The 24715-nt window shown below is 27.5% G+C and overlaps 5 protein-coding genes across 10 annotated transcripts; 2 read left to right on the top strand and 3 right to left on the bottom strand.

Moving 5' to 3' along the window:
• The first annotated feature begins 107 nt into the window (after positions 1–107).
• On the top strand, positions 108–3964 carry LOC126916336 (WD repeat-containing protein 3). 2 transcript variants are annotated; one of them, XM_050722035.1, is made up of 14 exons: positions 108–283; positions 360–569; positions 639–836; positions 917–1081; positions 1165–1370; positions 1465–1600; positions 1677–1867; positions 1938–2133; positions 2215–2442; positions 2524–2793; positions 2866–3108; positions 3189–3352; positions 3434–3656; positions 3730–3964. In XM_050722035.1, exons 1-14 carry the CDS (start codon positions 113–115, stop codon positions 3892–3894), a joined length of 2766 nt encoding a protein of 921 aa, XP_050577992.1. In that variant the 5' UTR covers positions 108–112; the 3' UTR covers positions 3895–3964. The 2 variants fall into 2 exon arrangements, with proteins under 2 accessions (XP_050577992.1, XP_050577993.1); XM_050722036.1 differs by having other exon boundaries at positions 1468–1600.
• Positions 3965–4062: 98 nt separating this feature from the next.
• LOC126916345 (KICSTOR subunit 2-like) lies at positions 4063–6576 on the bottom strand. Of its 3 annotated transcripts, XM_050722060.1 has the most exons (10): positions 6341–6576; positions 5868–6014; positions 5558–5709; positions 5356–5496; positions 5125–5263; positions 4993–5057; positions 4864–4929; positions 4645–4795; positions 4426–4536; positions 4063–4362 (listed from the first exon to the last, which is right to left on the bottom strand). In XM_050722060.1, the coding sequence occupies exons 1-10, from the start codon at positions 6419–6421 to the stop codon at positions 4192–4194; spliced, it is 1224 nt and encodes a 407-aa protein (XP_050578017.1). In that variant the 5' UTR covers positions 6422–6576; the 3' UTR covers positions 4063–4191. The 3 variants fall into 3 exon arrangements, with proteins under 3 accessions (XP_050578017.1, XP_050578015.1, XP_050578016.1); XM_050722058.1 differs by having other exon boundaries at positions 4864–5057; positions 6341–6571; XM_050722059.1 differs by having other exon boundaries at positions 4432–4536; positions 4864–5057; positions 6341–6570.
• Positions 6577–6918: 342 nt separating this feature from the next.
• On the top strand, positions 6919–9766 carry LOC126916353 (transmembrane protein 165). Its single transcript, XM_050722067.1, has 6 exons — positions 6919–7374; positions 7451–7652; positions 8245–8420; positions 8548–8730; positions 8838–8943; positions 9089–9766. The coding sequence occupies exons 1-6, from the start codon at positions 7237–7239 to the stop codon at positions 9163–9165; spliced, it is 882 nt and encodes a 293-aa protein (XP_050578024.1). The 5' UTR covers positions 6919–7236; the 3' UTR covers positions 9166–9766.
• LOC126916333 (protein mini spindles) lies at positions 9450–21258 on the bottom strand. 3 transcript variants are annotated; one of them, XM_050722030.1, is made up of 32 exons: positions 21020–21258; positions 20143–20209; positions 19853–20046; positions 19494–19700; positions 19247–19366; positions 18972–19147; positions 18674–18897; positions 18409–18603; positions 18040–18220; positions 17829–17941; positions 17552–17756; positions 17301–17464; positions 17055–17206; positions 16763–16981; positions 16487–16670; positions 16156–16359; positions 15090–16091; positions 14769–14972; positions 14527–14662; positions 14265–14458; positions 13972–14192; positions 13587–13691; positions 13038–13217; positions 12699–12870; positions 12466–12624; positions 12206–12393; positions 11913–12075; positions 11647–11820; positions 11418–11567; positions 11124–11298; positions 10915–11058; positions 9450–10136 (listed from the first exon to the last, which is right to left on the bottom strand). In XM_050722030.1, exons 2-31 carry the CDS (start codon positions 20197–20199, stop codon positions 10940–10942), a joined length of 5937 nt encoding a protein of 1978 aa, XP_050577987.1. In that variant the 5' UTR covers positions 20200–20209; positions 21020–21258; the 3' UTR covers positions 9450–10136; positions 10915–10939. The 3 variants fall into 3 exon arrangements, with proteins under 3 accessions (XP_050577987.1, XP_050577988.1, XP_050577989.1); XM_050722031.1 differs by lacking the exon at positions 21020–21258 and adding an exon at positions 20906–20924; XM_050722032.1 differs by lacking the exon at positions 13587–13691 and having other exon boundaries at positions 21020–21256.
• Positions 21259–22246: 988 nt separating this feature from the next.
• LOC126917002 (piggyBac transposable element-derived protein 4-like) lies at positions 22247–23998 on the bottom strand. The gene is made up of 2 exons (XM_050723387.1): positions 22933–23998; positions 22247–22827 (listed from the first exon to the last, which is right to left on the bottom strand). Exons 1-2 carry the CDS (start codon positions 23996–23998, stop codon positions 22247–22249), a joined length of 1647 nt encoding a protein of 548 aa, XP_050579344.1.
• Positions 23999–24715: the final 717 nt, after the last annotated feature.

The raw sequence follows: 24715 nt of genomic DNA on the forward strand, positions 1-24715 counted from the left end.
ACTGTGCATTTACTATATAAAAAATAGATAAGAGAATAAGTGAATAAATGTTGACATTTCTTCATAGTTAAATGAATAAAATTAATATATATATTTGATATATAAATAAAAAATGGGTTTAACAAAACAATATTTGAGATATGTACCAGCTGGGAATTTAAATATAATTATTAGTTCTTCCTGTAATGTTGTTTTTGTAACATTGCAAGAACAAGAAGGTAGATTTGTAGCAGTTGGAGCATGTGAACATGTTTTTATATGGGATTTACGCCTTGGAGAAAAGGTAAATTGTAAATTATTTTTAATTTATGTTCTTACAATAGATCATATTATAATTATCGAAATTTCTGATATTTCAGGTTCAGGTATTATCAGGTGAAAAAGTAAATGTAACATACTTAGCTGCATCTCCTAATAAACAACATATAGCAGTTGGTTATGCAGATGGTACTATAAAAATATTTGACTTAAAAACAGGAGAAAATACAAGTATATTTGTTGGTCATAGATCTGAAATTACAACTTTGATATATGATAGAGGAGGACATAGATTAGCATCAGGTTCAAAGGTAAAATAATTTAATAGAAGAAGAAGAGCATAAAAGTGCATGAAATAATTTTCAATTACATGTTTTCAGGATACAGATATTATTCTTTGGGATACTGTAGCTGAGACTGGTATATGTAGATTAACTGGACATAAAGGTGTAATAACAGATTTAGCATTCATGAAAGATCACAATATTATTATTAGTAGTAGTAAAGATACTTTTGTCAAATTTTGGGATTTAGATAATGAACATAATTTTAGAACTCTTGTTGGTCATAGAACAGAAGTAAATATAATTTTAAATATATATAATGATGGTTAATTTAATTACATAATATATTGATAACAATACTTCTATCATTTAAGGTTTGGGGTTTAGTTTTAATTAAAGATGATCAATATTTAATAACTGGTTGCAATGATAATGAACTACGTATATGGCAAATATCTTTCACTGAAGGTGAAGCTGTAGACTTTGATGTTAATTTACATGATTTAACTCTCGCTGATGATGCTGAAATCAGCAATGTGGTATATTCTCTTTTGATTTAATAAATATTTATATTTGGAATATATTTATTAGATTAGTATTTAATGAAAATATATTGTATTAGAAACATCCTTTAAAATGTGGAAAAGTTGGAAGTATACTAAGAAGTGGTCATGGAAGAGTTGCGTCTCTCAATGTTGATACTACTCATACAGTTATTGGATGTCATGGTTTGGACAATACCGTAGAATTATTTCAACTATTACCTGACACTAAAATAAAAGATAACATTCTTAAACGGTTACGAAAAGAAAGGAAGAAAGCAGAGAAGTATGCAAAGACATTTTTGTAGTATATTTGTAAAAACAAATGTTTTTTAAATATGCAAATATCTTTTTATGTGACATTTTTATTTTTTTGATAGAAGTGAAGAAAATACAGAAACAAATTTCTCAGGAACACCAACTATAAAGGATGAATTCATACGTCTACCTTTTATCAAAGTATCTGCTAAAGCTAAAGGATTAAGTTTAGTTATGGGTAGAAGCGGTGAACTTAGAGTAAGTTACTATAAAAATCATCTTCTAAAATAATTAACAGTACTATTCAATCAATGTTTACATGTCATTATCTTAGGTATGTGTAGGATTAAATAATAATTCCATCGAATTGTATTCCTTATTTACAAAAGAAAAAAATACTGAAGTAAAACATTTAAGGTCAATAACAAATCATGGTCATCGCTCAGAAGTCCGTGCTATTTGTTTTAGTTCTGATAATTTAGCTTTTGCAACAGCAGCTGGTGATTCTGTGAAATTATGGAATAGGTATGGAAATAAAATTGACATAAACTTGTAAAATGATTTAGCAATTTCATAATAATTTTTATGATTCTAGACCAACTCTGGCGTGTTTAAGGACTGTACAATGTAATTATGCTTTAACAGCAATATTTGTACCAGGAGACAGACATTTAATTGTAGGTTTAAAAGATGGTACAATGCTAATAATTGATATTGCTTCGAGCGACATTTTAGAGGAAATTCCTGCACATTCTAAAGAACTTTGGAGTGTTACATTATATCCTGATAAGGTAACTTAATAATGTTCTTCATTATTTATAGTAACTTCATAATGGTATATAATTTCATGATTATTTTATATATGTTTATAGAAAGGAGTAGTTAGTGGTGGCGGAGATCGCACAGTAAAATTTTGGAATTTTGAACTTATTCAAGATCCTGATAGAAAAATAAAAGCGAAAGTTTTATCTGTTTTGCACTCAAAAACTTTAAAATTGGAAGATAGTGTATTATGTGTAAAAATAAGTCCCAACGGCAGATTTATTGCAGTCGCATTACTTGATTCTACTGTAAAAGTCTTTTTCCTTAATACATTTAAGGTAATTACATGAAAATATGCATATAATTTCTATAGTATTAAATAATGTGCGATATATTTAAAAACTTTGATATCATTTTAGTTTTTCGTTTCCCTCTATGGCCATAAATTACCAGTTTTGTGTATGGATATATCAAGTGATTCAACACTTATTGCTACTGGTTCTGCTGACCGAAATATAAAAATTTGGGGTTTAGATTTTGGAGATTGCCATAAATCGATGTTCGCTCATGATGACTCTGTATCAGGACTTTCATTCGTACCTAATACACATTATATTTTTACTTGTGGGAAGGATGGGAAAGTAAAACAATGGGATGCTGACAATTTTCAAAAAATTGTGACATTACAAGTAATAAATTTTTTTTTAAATATTTAGAAATTGTATGCTAACAATTACAACATTAGACATTTTTCTACTTAGGGGCATGCAGGTACAGCATGGAACTGTGCTGTTTCACCAAATGGACATTATGTTATTTCTTGTGGATCTGATAGAGTAGTTAGATTATATGAACGGACTTCAGAACCTTTAGTTCTCCAAGATGAAGAAGAAGAAGAACGAGAACGTCAAGAAAATGAATTAGCTACTGGAGAAACTACTCTTGTCCCAGGACAAAAACAACAGTCTTTACCTTCAAGAAAAACAGTATCCAGTGAAAAAGGGGTAAATATCAATAAATAAATTGAACATAAAAATTAATTCATTTAGGGCATCATGTATGATTCAATTTATATAATGTTTAGGCTGAATTGATATTAGAATGCTTAAATGTATCTAAAGAATACAATGAACAATTATCACAAGCAATAGCAGATAAACCACCTGCTATTCCTTTACAAATGCAGGCTTATAATTGTACAAATACAGAAGATTATTTATTAGAAATAATTAAACGAATTAGAGCAAGGTAAGAAATCTATATATAATGTGTATATATGTAGCGTAAATATGATAAAAATAAAATACACATAATAAATTAATTTTACAGTGATTTAGAAGAGACCTTACTATTACTGCCATATTCGGCTGCTTGTGAAATTCTTAAAATGCTTCCTACATTATTACAATCAGATTATCACACGGAATTAATTACAAGACTAGCATTATGTTTAGTTCAAGCTCACCATGGTCCAATTACAGCTACTCAAGAACTTTTACCTGTCATAGAAACTGTGAAAACACTTGCAATCAAAAAAGTTTCTGAACTAAGGGTAAAAGCATTTTTATTTTATAAATTTTACTTAAGTAATTATAAGAATATAAATTCAAAATTAATTCCTCTAGGATACAATTGGATTTAACTTATACGGAATGATGCATATGCAACGAGTTATTGAAGAGAAAGAAGAAATACAGCTTTTTAGAGATGCAACCCAAAGTAATAAACATAAAAATAAGATTAGAAGAAATAAAGAAAAGGCATTAAAAAGAGCAATTATGTCGTTATGAAACTTTTTACTTAATTACGATTAAAATATTTTGTAAATACTATTTTAATAAATATTAAAATAATTATGTATTTAACTGCGTTTATTATCACCACAATATTATTTTTAAGATAATACTTAACTAAAAATAAATTATAAGTTTTACTTCAGAAATAAATAATATAGTACATAACCGAGCAATAAAAATTTTATTAACATACAACATGTTTCATGTTATTATTTAAATAACTTTTGATTCTTTTTCTCCTTATAATCTTTGGTGGTATTTTAACACTTTTATACGTATATATGTGATTCCTCATTTTGATAATTTTAACGACTCATATATTTTATTACACCTAATTTGCACACATAAGTCTGTCATAAATGATGCTATGTGGGCTTCTTTGTCTTTTTGTTTACCACTTTCAAATACAGTGACTAAAGTCATTCTAGGATCGGTATTATACATGGCATATGTACATATATCCTAAAAGAAAATCAATTTGTATTAAAATATAAAATTTATCAAAAAGCGCTTCTATTAACATACTTTTACATTTTTATAATATATAATCTTATCCATAGCAAGAAGTTCCGTATGTCGTTCTTTAATTCGTTTTTGTATGTTATCTAAGTGAATTGATGGCTTTTGTACAAATACCTAAAAGGTAATATTTTTTTTAGAAAACAAAATTTAGTGAATATTAATACTGCTATAACATATTACATTTATCTTTTTGCCAATCATTTATAATTTATATAGACTCACGCTAGGACAACTAAGAACAACAGGGAATTGCTCAGAAGTATTTGGTTCTCTACGTGGATGTCTGTAACCCAGACCTGCATCTTCTACTCCCCTAGAGTCAAATATTATTAAGACTGCGAGGACGTCGTGTTTACGTTGAAAGCTTTGTATTCTAAAATAAAAATGTATATCAATACTCATTCAATAACTTATTAATTGAAATAATTAAAAATGTTTTACTTATGGTAGTAGTCCACATTTTGCTTGCTCATGATACTTCTCATTTCTCCTGGACTAGCCTGCTGACTTAAAGTAGTATGAAAATATAAAGAGCACTTAGCTAATATGCTACTACGTAGTTTCACTAACCATTGATACAATGCTGGTTGTTGATTTGCTTTTAAAAATGAGGCACTGAAACCCAGTTTCCATGACTAAAAATATGTTAATTAATTAAAAATATTTATCTTTTTCCTTCGTTATCTTATCTATATCACTTACCTCTTTACTTTGTAAAGTTCTCTCCCAAGCTGACATTCGTGTCTGTGCACCATACAGAGCCATTAATGTTGACAAAAATCTCCAATGTTGAAGTTCAACTTGTGCCTTTGTTAATTGCACTAATATTTCGCACTCTAAACTAATCAAAGCATGTCTTAATTTCAAGAAGAATAAATTATGACCACAATTTCCAGTTTTTAATTATAATATTTTATTTTTATTTGTACTTACGTTAAACTTGCTTTAATAGCAGTTAGTGCTAGATGCGAACAAGACAAGGAATGAATTTCTACTATTCCTTCAATGCATTGTAATAATTCCTGATATTTCATAGTCTTGCTATTGATACTCATATTGTACATTTTTTCATAACTGTAATAGAATAATATGATATGAGATATTTAACTACAAATTAAAGTAACAATATACTAACAAATCTATCAGTTGTATTTTCGCAGTAATATATTGACACAGTTGATTAGAAACCTCAGCAACTGTTGCACCAATTGAATTGGTTCCTCTGGTCATTTCCTCTACCCTTTTTAGATCAGATTTCAAAGATTCATATACTGTTCTTAATGAGTTCTAGAAAAACACGTAATAATAGATATTAATTAAATGTCATTATTATTTATTTTTATATTATATTATAAAATATAATATTAAATATAAGTATTAAATATAAATATTAAATATAATATATAATTTTATATTATATTATAAATAAATATTAACATATTTACATCTTTCCGCAAAAATCCTTTATTTTTAGTATGGAGGAAACCTAGATCTGCATATGAATGTTCTGCTACTGCTATTTGTGGTAAATGCATAAGTAACATTCCCCATGGACCCATTTGTGTTTGACGACATGATCCACGTTCCTTTTCCTGGAATTAATGATTAAAGATGCATTTCTAAATTATTAAAAGATAGTAATTAGTTCTCAATTTAAAATTTTCTTAAGAATTAAATAAAAAATGTTGTGTTTATATATCTAAATTTGTAGAATATTATTACAGTTTCATTTATGGATTTGTATATTTCATCTTTCATATTTTTCAGTAATGTATATTACGTTAGTGTATGGAAACGTTAACACTAAAGTTCATAAAAGCTATATATATTATAAATATACATTCAATTATATTAAATCAGTCAGATTTTTATTTTAAGTTACTAGTAAATTTGTATATATTTTATACTAATTACTTACAACTAATTCTTTAGCTTTGTCAGTACACAATTGAGCAACTTGAGCAAAAAACGTATTAAGAAATTCTTCTTCGTGATCCATTTCTTATCTGTTTTTATTATGATCACAACAAAATAGCTTATGTTTATTTTCATTACTCATATTTCTAGAGGTTATGAAATCTTAAAATAGCGTACATTACACTAAACTGTAGTTATTTCAATATGCACTGATTTATGATTGTGGTGACCTCTGAGTTGCACATGTATTTCTCAAATAATCTGAATTCGCGCCAAAAATGAACCATTTAAATAGTCTTAAGAAGACAGGATGACATTATTTTCAACAAAACATTAAGCCTATGTTTATGTAATATAAATTTCAAGACGCACTTTAAATATTTGTGACAACTGAACAACTATTCTTGTCTTAAATAATATATGTATGTGCATACATTGTTAAATTTAATATTTATTCATTTCTATAGAACCATCCCCTATTTCTAACTTCATTTGTTGTTCAGCGACATCTATCAGATTAATGTTTTCTAGGTGCATAATTCTAATGTTCAAGTCCTACAAATACGTATATGTTTCATGAAATAAATAGTAGTTTGAAAATTGTAACTCAAACTTCTGAAAATTTAATATGTTTAAATACTAATTCTTATAAAATACATGAAATACATAGTATATTTGTATCAAATATTTCCACTTGATGAGTGATTAATTTTCGTAACATTAAATATCCATCACGAATATTGTGTAAATTTCACAATATAGAATCTGCAACTTGAAACATTAGATAGTATAAGTATCCATACTTCGCCGTGCGTATGTTTCATGTACTGATAACGTGTTCAACACTAAAAAAGTTGAAGTTGAAACTCCTAGTATTATTATTATAAATTAAAAACAATGGGCTTTATTCGATTTCTATCAACAAGCGAGTATTTTATATATATATGTGTAATAAACTGTTTTTTTTTATCTACAGTATTAAGTGAAAGTGAACCTATATATGATAGTAGATTTCAAATGATAATGACGTCTATGGTAAATATTTATAATTCAATTTATCTGTATTAAATAATATGAACTTACACGTATTAATGTTTCTAATAAATACTAGAGACCTGAAGATTCAATGTCACCACAAACCAAGGATAACCTTGGTTTTATACATGCATTTATAGCTTCTTTGTCTGTCATCGTTGTTTCTGAATTAGGTGACAAAACTTTCTTTATCGCTGCTATTATGGCAATGAAACATCCAAGATTGACAGTTTTTATAGGAGCAATTAGTGCATTGGCTTTGATGACTCTCCTTTCAGGTATTGTTGTATGTAAAAGTTTGATTAGACAACTTTTTCTATTATCCAATAATATCTAGGACCTATTCTAAATATGAGTGTAGCATTTGAAAATTGTTACAAAAATTCATATAACTAAATATTCCATGTAATTTTATCTATGATATACAATGAAGTTTGCATTCTGTTACCCGATATCTGATTACCTGTATAAAAGATACCCAAAACATTTTTACATTTTAGCACATGATTACACAGTATGTTTTGATAATCTTGTTATTTCTCTTGTAACTTTAAGTATTGTGTGGATTTGTAATAAACCCAATTCAATCCTGAACTTAAGTATTTTAATATTATTAATAGGTTTTATCTAAATTACAGATTTTATTTATTTTCCAAGTAAAGAAACAAGAAATTTAAATTCAAAGAGCAAATAGATTTTACATATTTGATTGAAGTGTGGCAGAACACCATAATATAAAAGCCATATACAGTATAACACATTTATTAGAATTGTTTTTAGTAGTATATTCAACAATATTATGGTATTTATAAAATAATCAAAACATTATATGTATATTATATAATAGTTGTCTTTCTTTCTGATCTTCAGTCATTTTTGGATATGCTGCAACCATAATTCCTAGTGTTTATACATACTACATTTCTACTGCACTTTTTGCTTTATTTGGTTTGAAAATGCTACGGGATGGTTATAAGATGTCTGCAACTGAGGCACAAGAAGAATTAGAAGAAGTGCAATCTGATTTAAGGAAACGAGAAGATGAGGTATCAATATTAAAAATATAAATAGTTATAAGCAATTCTCATTAGACTTTATAGAATAATTGTTTTGAAACTATTCCTTTAACGTTTTTGCAGGAATTAAATAATTTTTAAATATCATCACTTTCAGTATGAAAAGGAAACTGCAAGCACTTTAGTACAAGATCCAGAAACTGGTGTTATAAGAAAAGCAACAAAAATTAGTGCACTGATGCTCCTCTCTAGGATATTCCTTCAAGCATTTACATTAACATTTCTTGCAGAATGGGGTGATCGCTCACAGCTTACAACTATCATACTTGCAGCAAGAGAGGTGACATTTATATTTAATATTTGACTTTATAATATTTATTTTTATAAAATCATGTATAGAACAATGTTGAACCCTAATTTTATGTAAAAAAAATTTATTATTTCTAGAATGTTTATGGAGTTGTAATAGGTGGAATATTAGGACATTCATTTTGTACAGGATTAGCAGTATTAGGGGGGAGAATGATAGCTCAGAGAATTTCAGTACGAACAGGTAAAGTATACTTTTCTATATTAAAAAATAGATAATATTTCTACTTGTATAGATTATATATGTATATGTAAATCATTAAATATTAATGATACTGTAATGGAATTTAAAAGGAATAACGAATTGGGACTATTTTTATTATTTATAGTGACCATAATTGGTGGATTGGTATTTCTACTATTTGCTTTAACAGCACTTTTTATCAGACCTACGGAAGATGTATGAAAACAGTATACAGTGTTTATATACCTATATGTCATAAAATATATTTTGCTATGAGATAATGTACATATTTTCCATATTTGTGTACAGATTGTGTGATGAAATAGTAAAAATCATAATATACACTACATTTTTACCTAAAAAGTACTTATGTATATAATTTGTACATTATGCTTGAAATTATATTGATATAAATAATTACTCGTGTGAATAAAATTGTTGTAAGATTAAATGATACGACATATCAAGCACTAAACAATGGTGTATAGTGTAAAAATAATAAGTAGTATTATTATAAGCTATTTTATTGAATACTTTAAGTTAGAATATATACACACTCTACTTACACTACATAAATTCTTCCAGAAATTTTTGTAGATATATTAAGTTACTATTATTTTATAATTATTATTATTATCATTATTTCGCTAATACTATGTTCTTTTATTATGAAAAATTAACGTATTAAATCTACATTCGTATACCGGGATTATAAATATGGAGAAACATGCTTCTTATGTGTAGTACGACTAAGTTTTAATTAATTAAATAACAAAAACATGTAATATTTCTTTTATAAATATAGATCAACGATATACATTAATGAGTGGATTTATTTTAAAAGAAATAACGAAATATAAATCGATTCTGTGTAAAATCAGTCTAAAGAGAGCATAATACTAGCTTCTTATAGCTTAATTATCCTTCCCAAATATTGATAAATACGAGTACTATAACATGTTCGCAATTATTTTAAGAGTTGTAACACATAAACTCCTGATAATTAGCATTATAACACATATGTAGTTACTGAGAAAATCAACACATAAATGCTACAGTTAATGTTGCACTGAATAGCGTAACATTACGTACATTAGGTACGACGATTATTCTTTCTGGTCTATGTACTATTTACTTCATATTGTATTGTGTGTATTATTGGTTCTTAATCCAGTTATTTAAGCACTGCAACCCTGTAAAATAGAATTTATCTGTTCATATAGATAATATACATAATAAAATATATATCATTAATATTTTCTTTATATAAAATTAATTTAAAGACGTAAATCAGAAAGAATATTTTTAATCGCTTTAATTCCGAATTCTACTTTATGATTCATAATTGTTATATACAAATACAGGATGTATAAAGAAAATATTTAAAAATATATGAACTCGTTGAGAGCTCATTGAGAGAAGTCATCAAAAACATCAAAATCAATTTTAGTACAAAATGTAATTTTGTATTTACTAGTATTTCGTAATATGAATGAATCTCTTAAAAACACACTAAATGTAAATGAAAGAATTAAGAATTTTTGGAAGCCAAACAAAGAAAAATTTAAAGAAAAACTGTATTGCTACATAAAATTGTAATAGTAACAAAGAAACTATCAAAATACTAATATTTATTTTCACTTCTAAAAATATGTTCAATGTGTTCTTTTATTAATCTACATTCACATTTGTGAATCATAAGCCAATGTATATTTTAAAGTATTTATATTTTGTATTATTTTTATTCATTGTTATGATTTCATTATATTATTTATTACGAATAAGTAACCTCATGAAAGGATACAAAATTACATTTTGGGTCAAAAAATTCTTTCTTTATATATCTTCCTTAAGTCTCAAAACCATTTTCACTAAACACTCTGTACATTTTATTTTATATTCTTGAAATGCAAGCTAAAATTTTTAATAAATTCTTAAACTATTATTCATATGTAATTCCTTCTTTCTTACTTAGTAAGAATTAATAGGAGTTAATTCATGTTGGACTTGGCTGGTTAGTAGTTCTACATTGTGCTTCAGATGCTCGAAGTTTTTCGAGCCTATGCAATGGATCCATTAGGCTTTTTTCTTCCGAACTAGCGGATTCGGCTATTTCTGAAGCAAATTACGTAAAGTAATAATAAGTAATTTTATTAGTATTTCACATTATAAGTATTTACCTGTTGAGTACTGATTATTAGTTTGTGTTATAAGATTTTGATTTTTTCGTGCTTGATCAATGTCTCTTAATCCTTGTTCTATAAAGTCTTGAAAGAATTGATGAGATTTTACCAAGAAAGGTTGTACATCCGCTTCAGGATATTGAAGTTTAAAATCGTAAAGCTGCATTAAACCCTGTACAAAATAAGTATACTTATTAAGTATAAGTATCAAAATATTAGCTACTAAATAATTGAAATATATTATCTACTTATCCATTAAAAAATAAGTATATTATTTATCGATATACATACTTCTTTTGTATGTTCTTTAGATCCAATCTTTTTAAATATTTCGGACAACTGTTGATGCGTAAATTTCGACAAATGTTCTTGAGCTTTTCCCGCACCGCCGGATTTTAGAGCATTTTTGGGGTTGCTATTAATTTCATCTGGCTTAAATGTCTATTAAACATTATTATAAGAAATGAAAATTTTATGTATTTCATAAGATTCAATATCTCATAATATCTAATTTACTAACCGCAATTAGCCTAATAAGATAATTCTGTAATTCTGATTCATTTGTATTGTTTATTCGTGTTAAGTGACTGAGTATGGTACTGCCTTTTACACGGGTCATGCTATGAAGAATTGTCTTAATTGTACGTAATGGAGTGTCAGATTTTCGTTTTTTCCACCATACACTTGGATAATCCTGTAAAATATACATATTTAAAAAGAAGAAAAAAGAATCTTTATTATATAATAGATGGCACATATACAATATTTACAACAAAAAACTGTTACCTTAAGGAATCGATGTACTTCTAAAAGAATAGTGTCATAATCTAAATCTGCAGCCCAATTAGGGATTGTTTTCACTATTTTCCATAAACACTTCATTACTAGTTCCTCATATTTGGATGGAGCAGCAGATTCAGCACATCCATGAAGTAATTTTATTAAAACACTTAGCATTAAAAAATGAATGAATTAGTTATATTTAATACTTTAATAAGGATATTTTAAATATATCTATAATAACAACACTATTATCAATGCTAACATATATTACTAAATAAAATTTTTAAGATTATTACCATATGATAGTAGTATGATTTGAGTTGTCTATTATTTTACAAACAATGTTGTTAATAACGCGATAATATGCTTCTGCCTGGTGTAGATGATTTAGTTTGTTTTCTGCTAATAAGCTGATCATTTGATCCACAAGTTCTTTCAGATGTATTAACGGAACGTTCTTTCCAAGAATCCCAGTATCGTAAAACTGTAGATAGTTCCACAATAAATACAATATATATCGTTACTATCATATATGTATTATATAATTAATTCTTACCGCTAATAAAACCATAAATGTATTTCTAAAACCTTTAGATATATCTGCCCCTCCTTGTTGTAAAGGATAAGTTTGTAAAAGTTTTAATTGCATATTTATCGAACCAATAAATTTATCTTCCTTAGATTGTAAACTCAAAATTTGATGAGATTTTATCAGCTACAAAATAATTAAAAATTACAAATATAATATGTATAACTTAATACACAAACATGTATATTCTAAATACGGACATTATCGATGCTGTTCATTGATTGTATTGCAACAGCCAAATCTAAACTAGCCATTGCAAGAATTTTACGTTCAAGACTTTCCTCTTTGCTAGTATTACCAGTGCCCAGCTGCTGCTGCGTCATTGATGCAGATTTTGATACTAATAATTTTGGAGGGGACATAGGAATAACTCTACAAAAATTTTTTTAATTAAAATCTAACATTTCAAACAAGTCACTTTGATAGCTTGTATATTAGATCTAACTTTATACAAAAACATGAAACAAAGAAAATTATTAATTATGCCTTCTATTACTAATAATTAGAAAATGCAACAAGAGATGATAATAATTACTTACGGTACTTTATGTATATTCATTGTGTTTGTTGTGGGATTTTCATTTAGATCTGTTAAATCAATTTCTACCAGAACAGGATTACTATACTTTACAGGTGCATTTAATTCAATTCTTTGTAAAAAGTCCATGTCAAGTCCAAATGGACCTGAAACTTTTGGTTGTGCCGAAGTTGGAGAATTTCTAAAAATTAAAATTATGTAAAAATTGCGTAAAATCATATTAATACTACATTTACTGTACTTATTATTACAGTATTTACTACATATAAATCTAATTTATATAGGACATTACTCTTAGATTGTCTTATCACCTTAACAACATTGAACCAGTTTCAAACCACAAAATTTATTCTAATGTATATTATCTTTTATAAAATTGATATGATCATTATGATCAAGAATATGTGTATGCAATAGTGATCTCAAATAAACTTATACTACTACGCTGAAAATAAAATAACCAACTAAACATGCGATTGCTTGTTATTTCCCATACACCCGCCACCATACATATACAGCATACTAAAAACAAATCACAAGAAGCACAAACGTTTTAATATCATCTTCATCATGATTTGGAGATGAAATGTTTGAAACAGGTTCATTAGTCTCATAAGAGTCTGTTGGTACATTTGTAGTCTCTGTTACATGTGGCCTGGAAATATTAAAAGCAGATTCGTACAAACAAAAATAATTAACAAAAAAGAAATAATAAGATATAGTTACAAAAAATATATAGTATTAAAGATGTTTTGTTTAATTATATTAGCAATTTAATAATAATATCAAAAGCAATGGCATTAAGTATCTGTGATATAATTAATGTTATGACATGAAAATTATAATATATAAAATAAATACTTTTATATGGAAATGTCGTTAAAAATAAATTTTAATGTGCAGAAATATATATAAAACTAATGCATTACACTTACAGTTCATTAGATTGAGGTGGTACAGGTGGCTGTGGTGATTCAGGTATTTCATCATTTTCTTCTTCATATTCTTCATTAGAACTTTTAACATCTTCACTAGAAGGAATAGGTGTTGCATTTGAAGGTGTTGAAAGTCTATTGGCAGAAGCTAATTTCACTGGGTAATTTTTAGCAGCTCTTTTAATACGCTCATCCAATAATGATTGATCTTTTTCAGATATCTAAAAATCAATAAATTAGTGAAACATCATAATTGCGTAGCAATAAATACGTAACAATTATAAAATCATTACCTGACCAATAAGTTTGTATATTCGTTCCCCTTGAAGAAAATATGCTTGAACAATGCAATTTAAAGCAGCATTTCGAACAGAATTATCACGATCTGCTATTTGTTTGGCAATTTCTTTTAGTGCAACAGATGTAGATGGTTGGCAAACTGACAATCCATAATTTTCAATAAGAGAACCAAGTTGATCTAAGCATTCTAAAAGTAGAATAATTATTTAGCATTTGCTAATTACGATTTCTATATTTTTTAATTACTTTATTTACCCGTTCTCTGCCGAGCATTTTTAGATTTTAAGCCTTCCATTACATAAGAAAATAATTTGCTCACTGGATACACCAATGCTATTTGTTTAAATAATGCACGAACTCCATTACGCACTGCATCTTTTGGATCACCAATCTGGACAAATATGTGTGTATATATTGATACAAGTAAAATATATGTTGAGAGAAACAACTATTAAAACAACAATATTGCTGATATAGCAAGCTATGAAGCAATTTACTTTGATAATGAGATATGGAATAAACGATGCGGCCTCATTTTCCAACATATGATACTGGTTTTCTATTAATAAATCAAATACCATTCTCAAATACTCTAAACCTTTTAATAGTACTGAAGGATTAGTGTCAAAAAATCGTAGCGTCAACCACTTGAGAATAAGGTCTAAATTCGATACCAATGCTTTACTATTATCGGGCAAATCCTAAAAGTAATAAAAATATTAAAATGACAAACATTAAAAACACTACAGTAGAATATTAGTATTTACAAAAATAAACAAATACAAGATTTTGATATGTTAAGTGCTTAAAATAATTACCTCGGTTAATGCCTCAATTGCTTTAAGATGATATCGAAAATCAGAATGAAACATATTGGCTAATAAAGTTTTATTTACGTTTGCAGCGGTCATAAGTTCTTTTAAAAGTTCAACAAATTCTTCCCTTGGTGTCGTAAAATTCCATTTTAAGACTTTTAACTTTTGTTCGTCGATCACTCTTTGATGTTTCAAATTATTAGTAGCCAATAAAGGACTTGTATCCACATCATCATCTTTTTTACGAGCACTACCAGGTTTTGATGTTGGTTGTTTTTGATTAGGTTTTACTACTGCTTTTGCAGCTTTCAAAGCTCCAGCACTTTTAACAGTTTTCTGATTTTCCTTCGGTGCTTGTTTTTTCGGTAGAGGTTTTATAGGCAAATTCGGTCGAGATTTATCTAATGCAGTAAGTACTACTGTTCGTGATCCAGGTTTCAGTTTTTCTGTATTTCTAGCCATTACTTCATAAGAAAGATGAATCATAAATCCTAAAACTGCTTCTTGAGCATTTTTCCGCACATCGGAATTACGATCCTCTAAATTATTGTACAAATACGGAAGACATACAAGAAGTTCTTCTTTTGGTATTTGTTTTATAGGAATCAATGATAATTTTTGTGCTAACCAACCCCAAACCTCAGCTCTAAGTAGTGGTGATCCAGATTTCAAAGCATCTCCAATCATTTCACCATCAAAAAATTCTTTATAACCACATTGATCTCCCCATGTATTTATGCAAGAAATAGCTGCAGTTCTAATCCAATTCTTGTTATCACCTAAACATTGTATAAAGCCGGGGAAAAGGACTCGAATATGTTGTTTTGCTGGAGGACCCATTGCAACAGCTAAAGTTTGACATATTCCTAAAGTTGACTGAGCTATTTTACTATTGCTATCAACTAATCGTAGTGCCAAACCTTGTGGTAAATCACCAATAGAACCTTTTATAAATTTTGCCTCAGATATAATGGCATTTATTTTTTGTAAACCTTCATTTCGTACCTAATTTAAACAGAAATTATTTTAGATTATCAAATAATTGCATATCTTAAAGCATAATGCTAACCTTCCAATTTTTATCAGATAGTTCATTAAGAAGACCTTCTGTAATTTGATTACTAATATCAACACGTGGAATAAGATTATTAATATCAGTTTCACTATTACTACTAGATTTTTTATCCATTTCTACATCTTCATCATCATCGCTTGTTTTATCCTTTTTGCTCTTTATTCCACGAATTGGGACAGGTGGTGACTCACCATTGTGCTATTAAATAATAATTTATATTAACATAATATTATCATTATTACAAACATAAAGTTTAATTCATATAAAGTATTATCACAAACATATATTTTGAAACAATAATTTACTACAACAGTACTAAAATTACCTTTTCACATTCTTGTTCAATTTGTTGACGTAAAGCTGGTTTCTCATTCTCAAAAAACATAAGTAGTGGTTTACCCATAAATAAATATAATGTACCTAATAATGTAATAGCTGAAGTACGAACACCAGGATTTGTGGCGGCAACTGCCTTTTTTATATTTTCCATTAAAGATTTAACATTGATACTAAAACATATTTATTATAAGTTATATATGTATACACTAACCACAGTACATTATTTAGAATAGAATGTTATATTAAATAAATTATTACTTACACACATCCAAATTCTATAAGACCCCTACATAATAACGCTAATGTTTCTTGCTGAACTTTAGGATTTTTTTGATTAAAAGCAAATGCTACTATTTCTTGTGCCACATATTCCAAGCTTGTTGCTTCTGCTATTACTAAAAGAGTTTCGCCGGCAACTGCGCTATTTTTTGCGTCACCTAATTTTTCAGCTATGTCCATGACACAATATTCACAAACAGTACTGGAAGGAAATATAATTATACTACGTATATGACTTATTATATACCTTTAAAATTAAACGTGGATTATCTTACGTTGAAAACGGAAAATTTTCTGCCAGAAACTTTACTATCTCTAATCGCAATTTTAGAACTTGGAAATTTGTATCTTTGAAACCTGGTTTCTTTGCTAAGGTTCGTACAATCACTTGTATAGGTATTTCCATTGGATCTATTTGCTTTACAAACTAAAATAACACATTGTTTGTTACTTAACATCTAGTACAATATTAGTACTTTACTTATGATTAAAAACAGGTTACATATAAATGTTTCAATTACCTCCAAAAGTTGCTCAACTGCAGCTAACCGAGTCTTCCAATTGCTGTCAACAAGACCACTAAGGATATCAGCTGGTAACATTTGAATAGCCATTTCTTCTATCTCTTCAACACTATAATTTTTTTCTATTTGAAGTTTTGTACCAGATGACTTTTTAGAAACAGCTATAATAAATAATAAAGATCAGGTAACTAGATCAAGCAACAGTAAAATTATTAGAATAATAAACTTTAGGAATTATGTATGATTACCTAAATTAGTTAAAGAAGCAGATGGTTTCTTAGAAGGAAGCTTTTTAGTTGTACTAGTATTAGGTCTTTTTGTGGTTTTCGACTCTAGCTCTTTAGCTTTTGCTGTTGATTCAATTTTACTTGGAGCAGTATTTGGTCTTTCTACTACTTTTGGTGCACTAGGAACTTTAACATGAATTACAGCTTTGTCTGCACATTCCTTTATCTAGCAAGATAGAAAAAAGAAATATATATAACATTATAATGGATATAATTAACAATTTTTGGCCTTAAATACCTTAGTCATTTTCAAATTATCTATATCTGTAAGAAATGGCATCATAGATTTTTCACCAATTAATTTCATAGCTGTGCCAAGAGCTTCTGCAGAACTATCTCGAACAGTTGGATCTAAAACAAATGATTTTGGTGGTAATAATATTAACAAATGTATGTTACATATGTATGTACATATATTAGTACATAGTACAATGTATCTCAAAATATACCTGGTTCATTTAAGGTTTTCAAAAGTACACCAGTATAAGCCTTTAATAGCTTTTTATTTAAAGTTGGTGGTGGAGTATGTGAAAAACATCTTGCTAAATAAGCAGCCGTTTCTGCTTTTACTGCAGGATTTTTGTTCTCTAATGCAGCAAGTGTATCTTCTAGTATAAGATCAATAGAAACCTAATGTATGCATAAAACATTATTTGCATATTTATAAGGTGCATATTATTCTTTTATAAATTTTATTATATATTATCTAAACATTGGATTAAATCTACAGTAAAAAGATGTTAAAATTATGTACATATAAATAAATATAATAATAAATATATATAGTTAACAATTATTTATGCTTCACTTATACTTACACTAAGAAAAATAGCATCTGCAGCTTCTCTAAGTGCTTGCACAACGTTTTGCTTCTTTTCACGAAACTTTTCCAAAATTGATGACAAACACGCAGTTGCATAAGGTTGAAATCGTTTTTTTAGACCACCTGCTAATCCTGCCAAACATTTTCCAGCCAATGCAACCACTAATACGTTAGTATCTTTGGATATAATCTGTTTATAATATTTAAAAAATGAATAAAGTAGAAATGATTGAAATATGTAGTAGCAGAGAGACTCATACCTTTTTCAAAGCTCTTACAACATCTCCATAATCACCATTTTCCAATTTAGGATTTTTTACGAGAGCATCTAATGCTTCTAAGGCTTCTTTCCGTTCTTGCCATTTTTTAGCTTCAAGCTTTTCATAAAAATCTTTTGGAAGTTTAGAAAGTATATCAACAGGTTCCAACAATTCATAGGGATCAATGTCAGGAGCAGAAACGCTATCACCATCATCTTTGCCCTCTTAAATATAATACAAATCTTTTATTAAGAATAGGAACAGCAAAATTACAATATATAATTTTAAAACCATTTACCTTCACCGATATCACTTGTAGAATCTGTAATACATATCGCCTTAGGCTTTTGCGATTTCAAAAATCGAGTAGGAACAACTTTTTCTTCTTTCAAATTATTAAACTCTGTCTCCAATTCCGTAATTTGTACTGGTTTTAATGTATTCAACTGTTGTTTTAAAGGAGCTCCTATCCATCTAGATATTGCAAAATAAAGTTAGAAATAGAACTTTTGTTAAAACATTTTCATTATACAGTAATATGTAATATTCATATAAATAAAATTAAGACAATACCTGTAAATTTCAATAACCATGAATTTTCCTTCATCTCTGACTGTTTTGTCTCTATCTTCAAGAAAACCAGGAATCTTCTTCATTAAAGGCTTTATATTAATTACTTTTGGTCCAAATTGTCTACAAGTTTAAGAAACTAGTAGTTACATACTGAGATAATAATATATATCGAACAACAATTTTCTTGACACCTGGCTACTACAGTCAATATATACAATAATATGTAATACAAATAATATGTAATTACCTTAAAGCCAATGTTAAAGTAGAAATACATGCAGCAACAATTTTTGGATTTTTTGCTTCTGTCCCTTTTAATAACTCTTCCTGAACAGCTTCATGTTTTTCGATTTCTATATACATCAGTGTTATTTGTACTGCTAACTCTTTTGTTTTAGCTTTAGGTGCAGCAATACATTTAGTAACTATTCCATTCATAACTTCACCAACAGTTCTATAAAATTACAAGTATATAATTTTATTAAAAGTTTATCAATGTATGTTAAAAAAACATACATTATACATATTAATAAACTTTATCACCATAAAGATAATAGTAAATTATTTTAATAGACTAATACATTTATTATAATACATAATACTCACTTCCCTGCTACCGCAGCATTTTCTATGAAAGCTAATGCTGCTTCCAATCCTTTTTCTTGAGCAACTGCATTACTGTCTACCACAAACTTCTTAATAAATCCTAAAAACTTGTTCCACTCTGGAGATTTTTCATCATCGATACATTGGAATGTATTTACACATTCTTTATATCCATGCAAACGAGCTCTCCATAACTAAATAATATTAATGAGTAGAAATATTTAAAAAGACATATTTTTTAAACTAAATGTTAAAGGTTATAGCAAGAAAGGAACATATGTATATATTACCTTATGCACACATCTTTCTTCTAGTGGTAATTTGATATATTCTGTGTCTTGTTCCATGTTTTAAAATCTATAAAGATAATAATTAAAATGTTTTAATTTTTGTTTCATGTTATATTTATTTCTATTTTATTAAACATATGGTTTACCAAAAACTTTAATAGCAAGGTTTAATTCCCAATAAGTATTGCATTATCTTTTTTTACAAAGGAGTTCTTTATAAACTAAATATAACTGTACCCACAATTTATAGAAAATATATCGCACATTAGACCATATTTTGATTAAGTATGACATTTAATTACAGAAACCAGAGCAAAACATATATTATGAATATGAATATAATCAATATGTGAAACATTAAATTTATAAAATTTATAAGATATGAAATACATTCATATCTTCATTGGAAGCTGTAATTTTTGCTAACATTTACATAATTTTCAAAGATATTTTATTTCTAGTTATGAATAGGAGAATAAATTTTTAAAATAAACATGTAATAATAAAAATGTAAACTAGGTGGATTGAATTTTCAAATCTTAAAAGTAACATATGAAATAAAAGATTAGAAGTTATAATTTTCTAGTTGTAATTATAATTGATATAAAAATAATATATATTAAATGATTTGTAGAAAAATTAAAATTATAATTTAAAGATGATATTTATTGCATATAAATTTATTGCACAATGATATATTTTAGTACTAACGATTTACATGTTTCGTATATAACGGAGTAAATATTAATTTCTCACTACGTACGTTTTTTGATAGAAGAAACAAAACAATACAACAAATGTTGTACTATGACAGGAGAGATTTCAGATATCAGGACATAATACTCGTAAGGATTCGTCATTAAAAATTCGAACCTACCTTACAAAACGAAGATATAGGAGAATATCTTTTGACAGGAGAATCAACGTTCTTAGAAAAATCGTCGATTTAGTTTATTCGAAATATTCACGTAACCAGACTGTAAGGCCTATGATGACCTTTCAGCGGCTGTTGAGTCTTTTACATTTAATTTTCAAATATAAATTCTCTGTTCTGTACAACCGTCAAGCTGAACGCAAACAAAAAGACAACTATGTATATCTTTCGAAACTACGAATTTCTGAACCCGGTCAATGTTGCAGTTTACTACTTCTGTCGATAGATGGTACTAAAAACCAATTTCTTTTGTTCTCAATCTTATGGTTCATTTCATTAACTTCATTTACTCATTTCAAAAATTTTGTCATAACTTTATGTATTCATTTTTATCTCTAATTGATGTATCTTTACATAGTATTATTTAACTTTATTAAAACCAATTATTAATATTTGAATATTTTTGTTCATAATTTAAAAGTTTATAGAACAGCAGTTCTTAAACATTTTGCATTTACGGTCCCATCTTGCCCGGGAAAATTTTACATGACTCCAGTTATATACATAAAAAAGTACATAAAATAAATATACAAACAAAACGTTAATCGATAATAAATAAAAGAAATTTAATTCTAAACAATTCTTTATTATATTTATAATTTTCTTGCTTATTGTTACTTCATAGGACAAGCCCAAAGCATATTGATGACATAAATATGCTTGTTTATTTTTTGTATAAAGAATTAAATGTTAACTATTTGAAATAACAAAGTATCTTTAACGTTTTTCAGAGTTTATCAATATTGTGATTTTACAATCGTCAATGACAAAGATACCGTTTTGCAATAGATATGTAGTATAAAATCTTGTGTTTGAGACTATTTTAGAAGTTGTTGGAAATTCTGTCTCAAATCCAAACAAAAACCGGTTTGAAAGATATTTTAAAATGCTTATTGAATTTTTTGTGATCCTTTAGTAACAAATGAGTGACATTTTTCATTTCATTGATGTGCAGTAGTTGCAAAAATTTTTAATGTGACTCTGAAACTTAATTATTTTTACTATGGGCTACTACCTACGCCGAGATTATTTACGATGGTGCGATTGCATTTCTGCAGAAGTTTCAAAACTTTGCTTTACAACTAAAAGAAACATGTATGTATTTTTATAATTATGCTTTATTAATAAAATATAATATCAAAAATATAACAATACAAAAAATAAAAATTACTATTTATATTTCTTCATTTTATGATATCTTGAAAAACAATCCCCAAGGTGCATTCTTGGTTTATCAGGACAAGTATTGCAGTATTCACTCGTTTCATGTCTTTCACCTTTCTTCTGTCTGTTGGAGCAAACAATACAATCTCTTTTTTTACCTCTACGCATTTCATGAAGTTTCCCATTTAATCTAATTTCAGAAGATGATGTAGAAGCTCTAAATCTTTCTTGTCGAAAATTATTAATCAGTTGGTCGACTAATAGTTTAACATATTTCAAATGTGTTAATGGTTTCTCATTTTGTTTTTTTTTCACAATTTTATATATGATATATGAATTAATTACACACACCTCCATGCCCCAAAAAAACATTTTTCTCCACCATTTAAGAGACTTTCTCAAAAAACAATAAGTAGATGTATATTGATTAGTTCGATTTATGCTGCTCATAGAATTTGTGTAGCTGACAATTACATTAGGCTTTCTAATGTTTACTTCTTTACCTCCTTGTAGAATTCTTTTTGAATCTATCATTCCAGCATCATTCCAAGTACTCAAGAGTGACATAATTCTCTTGTCTTTCCAGGCTAAGAACATGATTTTTCTTTTATTATAAACAAAAATTTTCTTATCTGAAAATTTTGATTTTTTAATAAACATCGGAATATCTTTTCTATTAGCTTTTATGGTACCAGTCAAGTAACATTTTACTTTCATTAATTCTTCTGCCAAAGGTATACTGGTATAATATCTATCAGTAAACATATGATAACCCTGTGCCTCTGGAATTTTATCTAACAACTTTTGATATAAATGCAATGGAATCCTAGTGCTAACTGGTAAATCTGGACGAATAAGATTTCCTGATGTAATACTCCCATAATAAGGTAAGATAGTATAGATATAACCAGTTTCAGAATCTACCATCGCATATATTCTTATACTCCACTTTGTTGGCTTAATAGGGTTATAGGTAATAAATGAAATTTTCCCTTTAAATGTTACTATTGATTCGTGTAAACAAATATTTTGACCAGGAATAAAGTGTTCAGAAAATTTTGAATCTATATAATCTAAAAAAATGCTGGCTTGTTGTACATGTGTTTTGAGATTTTTGCTCCCTGAGTCAGGTGTTTTTAAATGAAGCATCCAAAATATTTGATTGAATCGAGCTCTTGTAAATACATCCGAAAAAAAAGGGATTCTACTGTTATGTTTAGTCGACCAATATTCTTGCATGTTAGAAATAGGCATTGTACCCATATTTAGGATGACTCCAATGAAAGCCCAGAATTCATCTTCATTTACATCATGCCATGTTTGCCATATAGAGTCTTTAGTTAGATTCTTTGAATTCAACACAGATTTTGCATAGTTATTTGTTTCCTTTATTATTTCATCAACAAGTGGTTTTGTGAAAAATAGTTTGAAAAACTGAATAGGTTCAAAAATATTAGAAGAAATTTGTGGTCCTGTCGATTTTGGTCCTATTGAATAATTTACTCTTGTAGGCCTGTACCCATCCTCTGTAATACTAATCCAATCATCCTCTTCCGTGGTGGAGATTGCGGTATCATTGGTATCTGATTCAATAGGCCGAGCTTTTCGACTTCGATTAATTATAATATCACTGCTGTCACTATCGCTCTCGGTATCACTATATCTACTTTCATTTGTACTATTAATTTCAGCCAAATCATCACTATAAAATCTAAGTTCGAATTCCTCTTCGCTTTCCGAAAATTCATTTTTTTTCATTTTCAGAGTAAATAAAAAAAAGAAAGATTATAATAATTTTAACGCACAATTATACATAAAATGTAACAGTACAAACTTCTAAGCAAAAATGAAGATTATTTTAATTTAAATGTAAAAATAGACTACGCAGATTACTTGAAGCTTTCTTATTCATTGTTAATGTGTGGAATAAACTATTGTTTCTATGTTGCCGCAACGGCGACAATGAAGTTGTTAGTTTCACTTACAATGTCGCTACGACAGCGACAACGGATTGCAAAGGGTTAAAAAATATATATCCCGCATATAAATATATTTTTCAAAACATCAATATATCTTCAATTTTATCTAACAGTTTAACTTCTAAACTTATTTGTTAATAATACAACAATTATTATATTTTAGTGATATATATTAAAATTATATTTTTCACCATTCTTTATGTTTACTTGTGCAGATAAAAGAGAATAGAACATTTTTATATCTTTATTCATTTATTACTAATAATACTTACCTATACAGAAAATAAAAATATAATTTAAATTTAAGATATATCATTTTCAGAAAGATTTCACAAAAACTCTATAGTCAGAGTAGTATAATGTTATATCTAACATATGTCACAAATTTCTCTGTTTTCATAAATCATTTATAACTTTGAATATTAATGCAACATTGTTATACAATCATTTTTATGAGTGTTATCTTTATCGAATTAATGTTATTTTTCCAATACAA

Source organism: Bombus affinis, chromosome 5 (genome assembly GCF_024516045.1).
Source record: "Bombus affinis isolate iyBomAffi1 chromosome 5, iyBomAffi1.2, whole genome shotgun sequence".
NCBI classification, from domain to species: Eukaryota; Metazoa; Arthropoda; class Insecta; order Hymenoptera; family Apidae; genus Bombus; species Bombus affinis.

Coding starts and splice junctions, on each gene's coding strand:
- LOC126916336 (XM_050722035.1), top strand. CDS start 113: ATGGGTTTAACAAAACAATATTTGAGATATGTACCAGCTGGGAATTTA. Junction 837..916: donor TTGTTGGTCATAGAACAGAA/GTAAATATAATT, acceptor CTATCATTTAAG/GTTTGGGGTTTAGTTTTAAT. Junction 3,353..3,433: donor ATTAAACGAATTAGAGCAAG/GTAAGAAATCTA, acceptor TTAATTTTACAG/TGATTTAGAAGAGACCTTAC.
- LOC126916345 (XM_050722058.1), bottom strand. CDS start 6,421: ATGGATCACGAAGAAGAATTTCTTAATACGTTTTTTGCTCAAGTTGCT. Junction 5,710..5,867: donor AAGGATTTTTGCGGAAAGAT/GTAAATATGTTA, acceptor GTGTTTTTCTAG/AACTCATTAAGAACAGTATA. Junction 5,058..5,124: donor GAACTTTACAAAGTAAAGAG/GTAAGTGATATA, acceptor ACATATTTTTAG/TCATGGAAACTGGGTTTCAG.
- LOC126916353 (XM_050722067.1), top strand. CDS start 7,237: ATGGGCTTTATTCGATTTCTATCAACAAGCGAGTATTTTATATATATA. Junction 8,421..8,547: donor TAAGGAAACGAGAAGATGAG/GTATCAATATTA, acceptor CATCACTTTCAG/TATGAAAAGGAAACTGCAAG. Junction 8,944..9,088: donor GAGAATTTCAGTACGAACAG/GTAAAGTATACT, acceptor TATTATTTATAG/TGACCATAATTGGTGGATTG.
- LOC126916333 (XM_050722030.1), bottom strand. CDS start 20,199: ATGGAACAAGACACAGAATATATCAAATTACCACTAGAAGAAAGATGT. Junction 12,076..12,205: donor AATCATACTACTATCATATG/GTAATAATCTTA, acceptor TTTAATGCTAAG/TGTTTTAATAAAATTACTTC. Junction 11,059..11,123: donor TAATAATCAGTACTCAACAG/GTAAATACTTAT, acceptor AATTTGCTTCAG/AAATAGCCGAATCCGCTAGT.
- LOC126917002 (XM_050723387.1), bottom strand. CDS start 23,998: ATGAAAAAAAATGAATTTTCGGAAAGCGAAGAGGAATTCGAACTTAGA. Junction 22,828..22,932: donor AGTAAAATGTTACTTGACTG/GTACCATAAAAG, acceptor TCATGTTCTTAG/CCTGGAAAGACAAGAGAATT.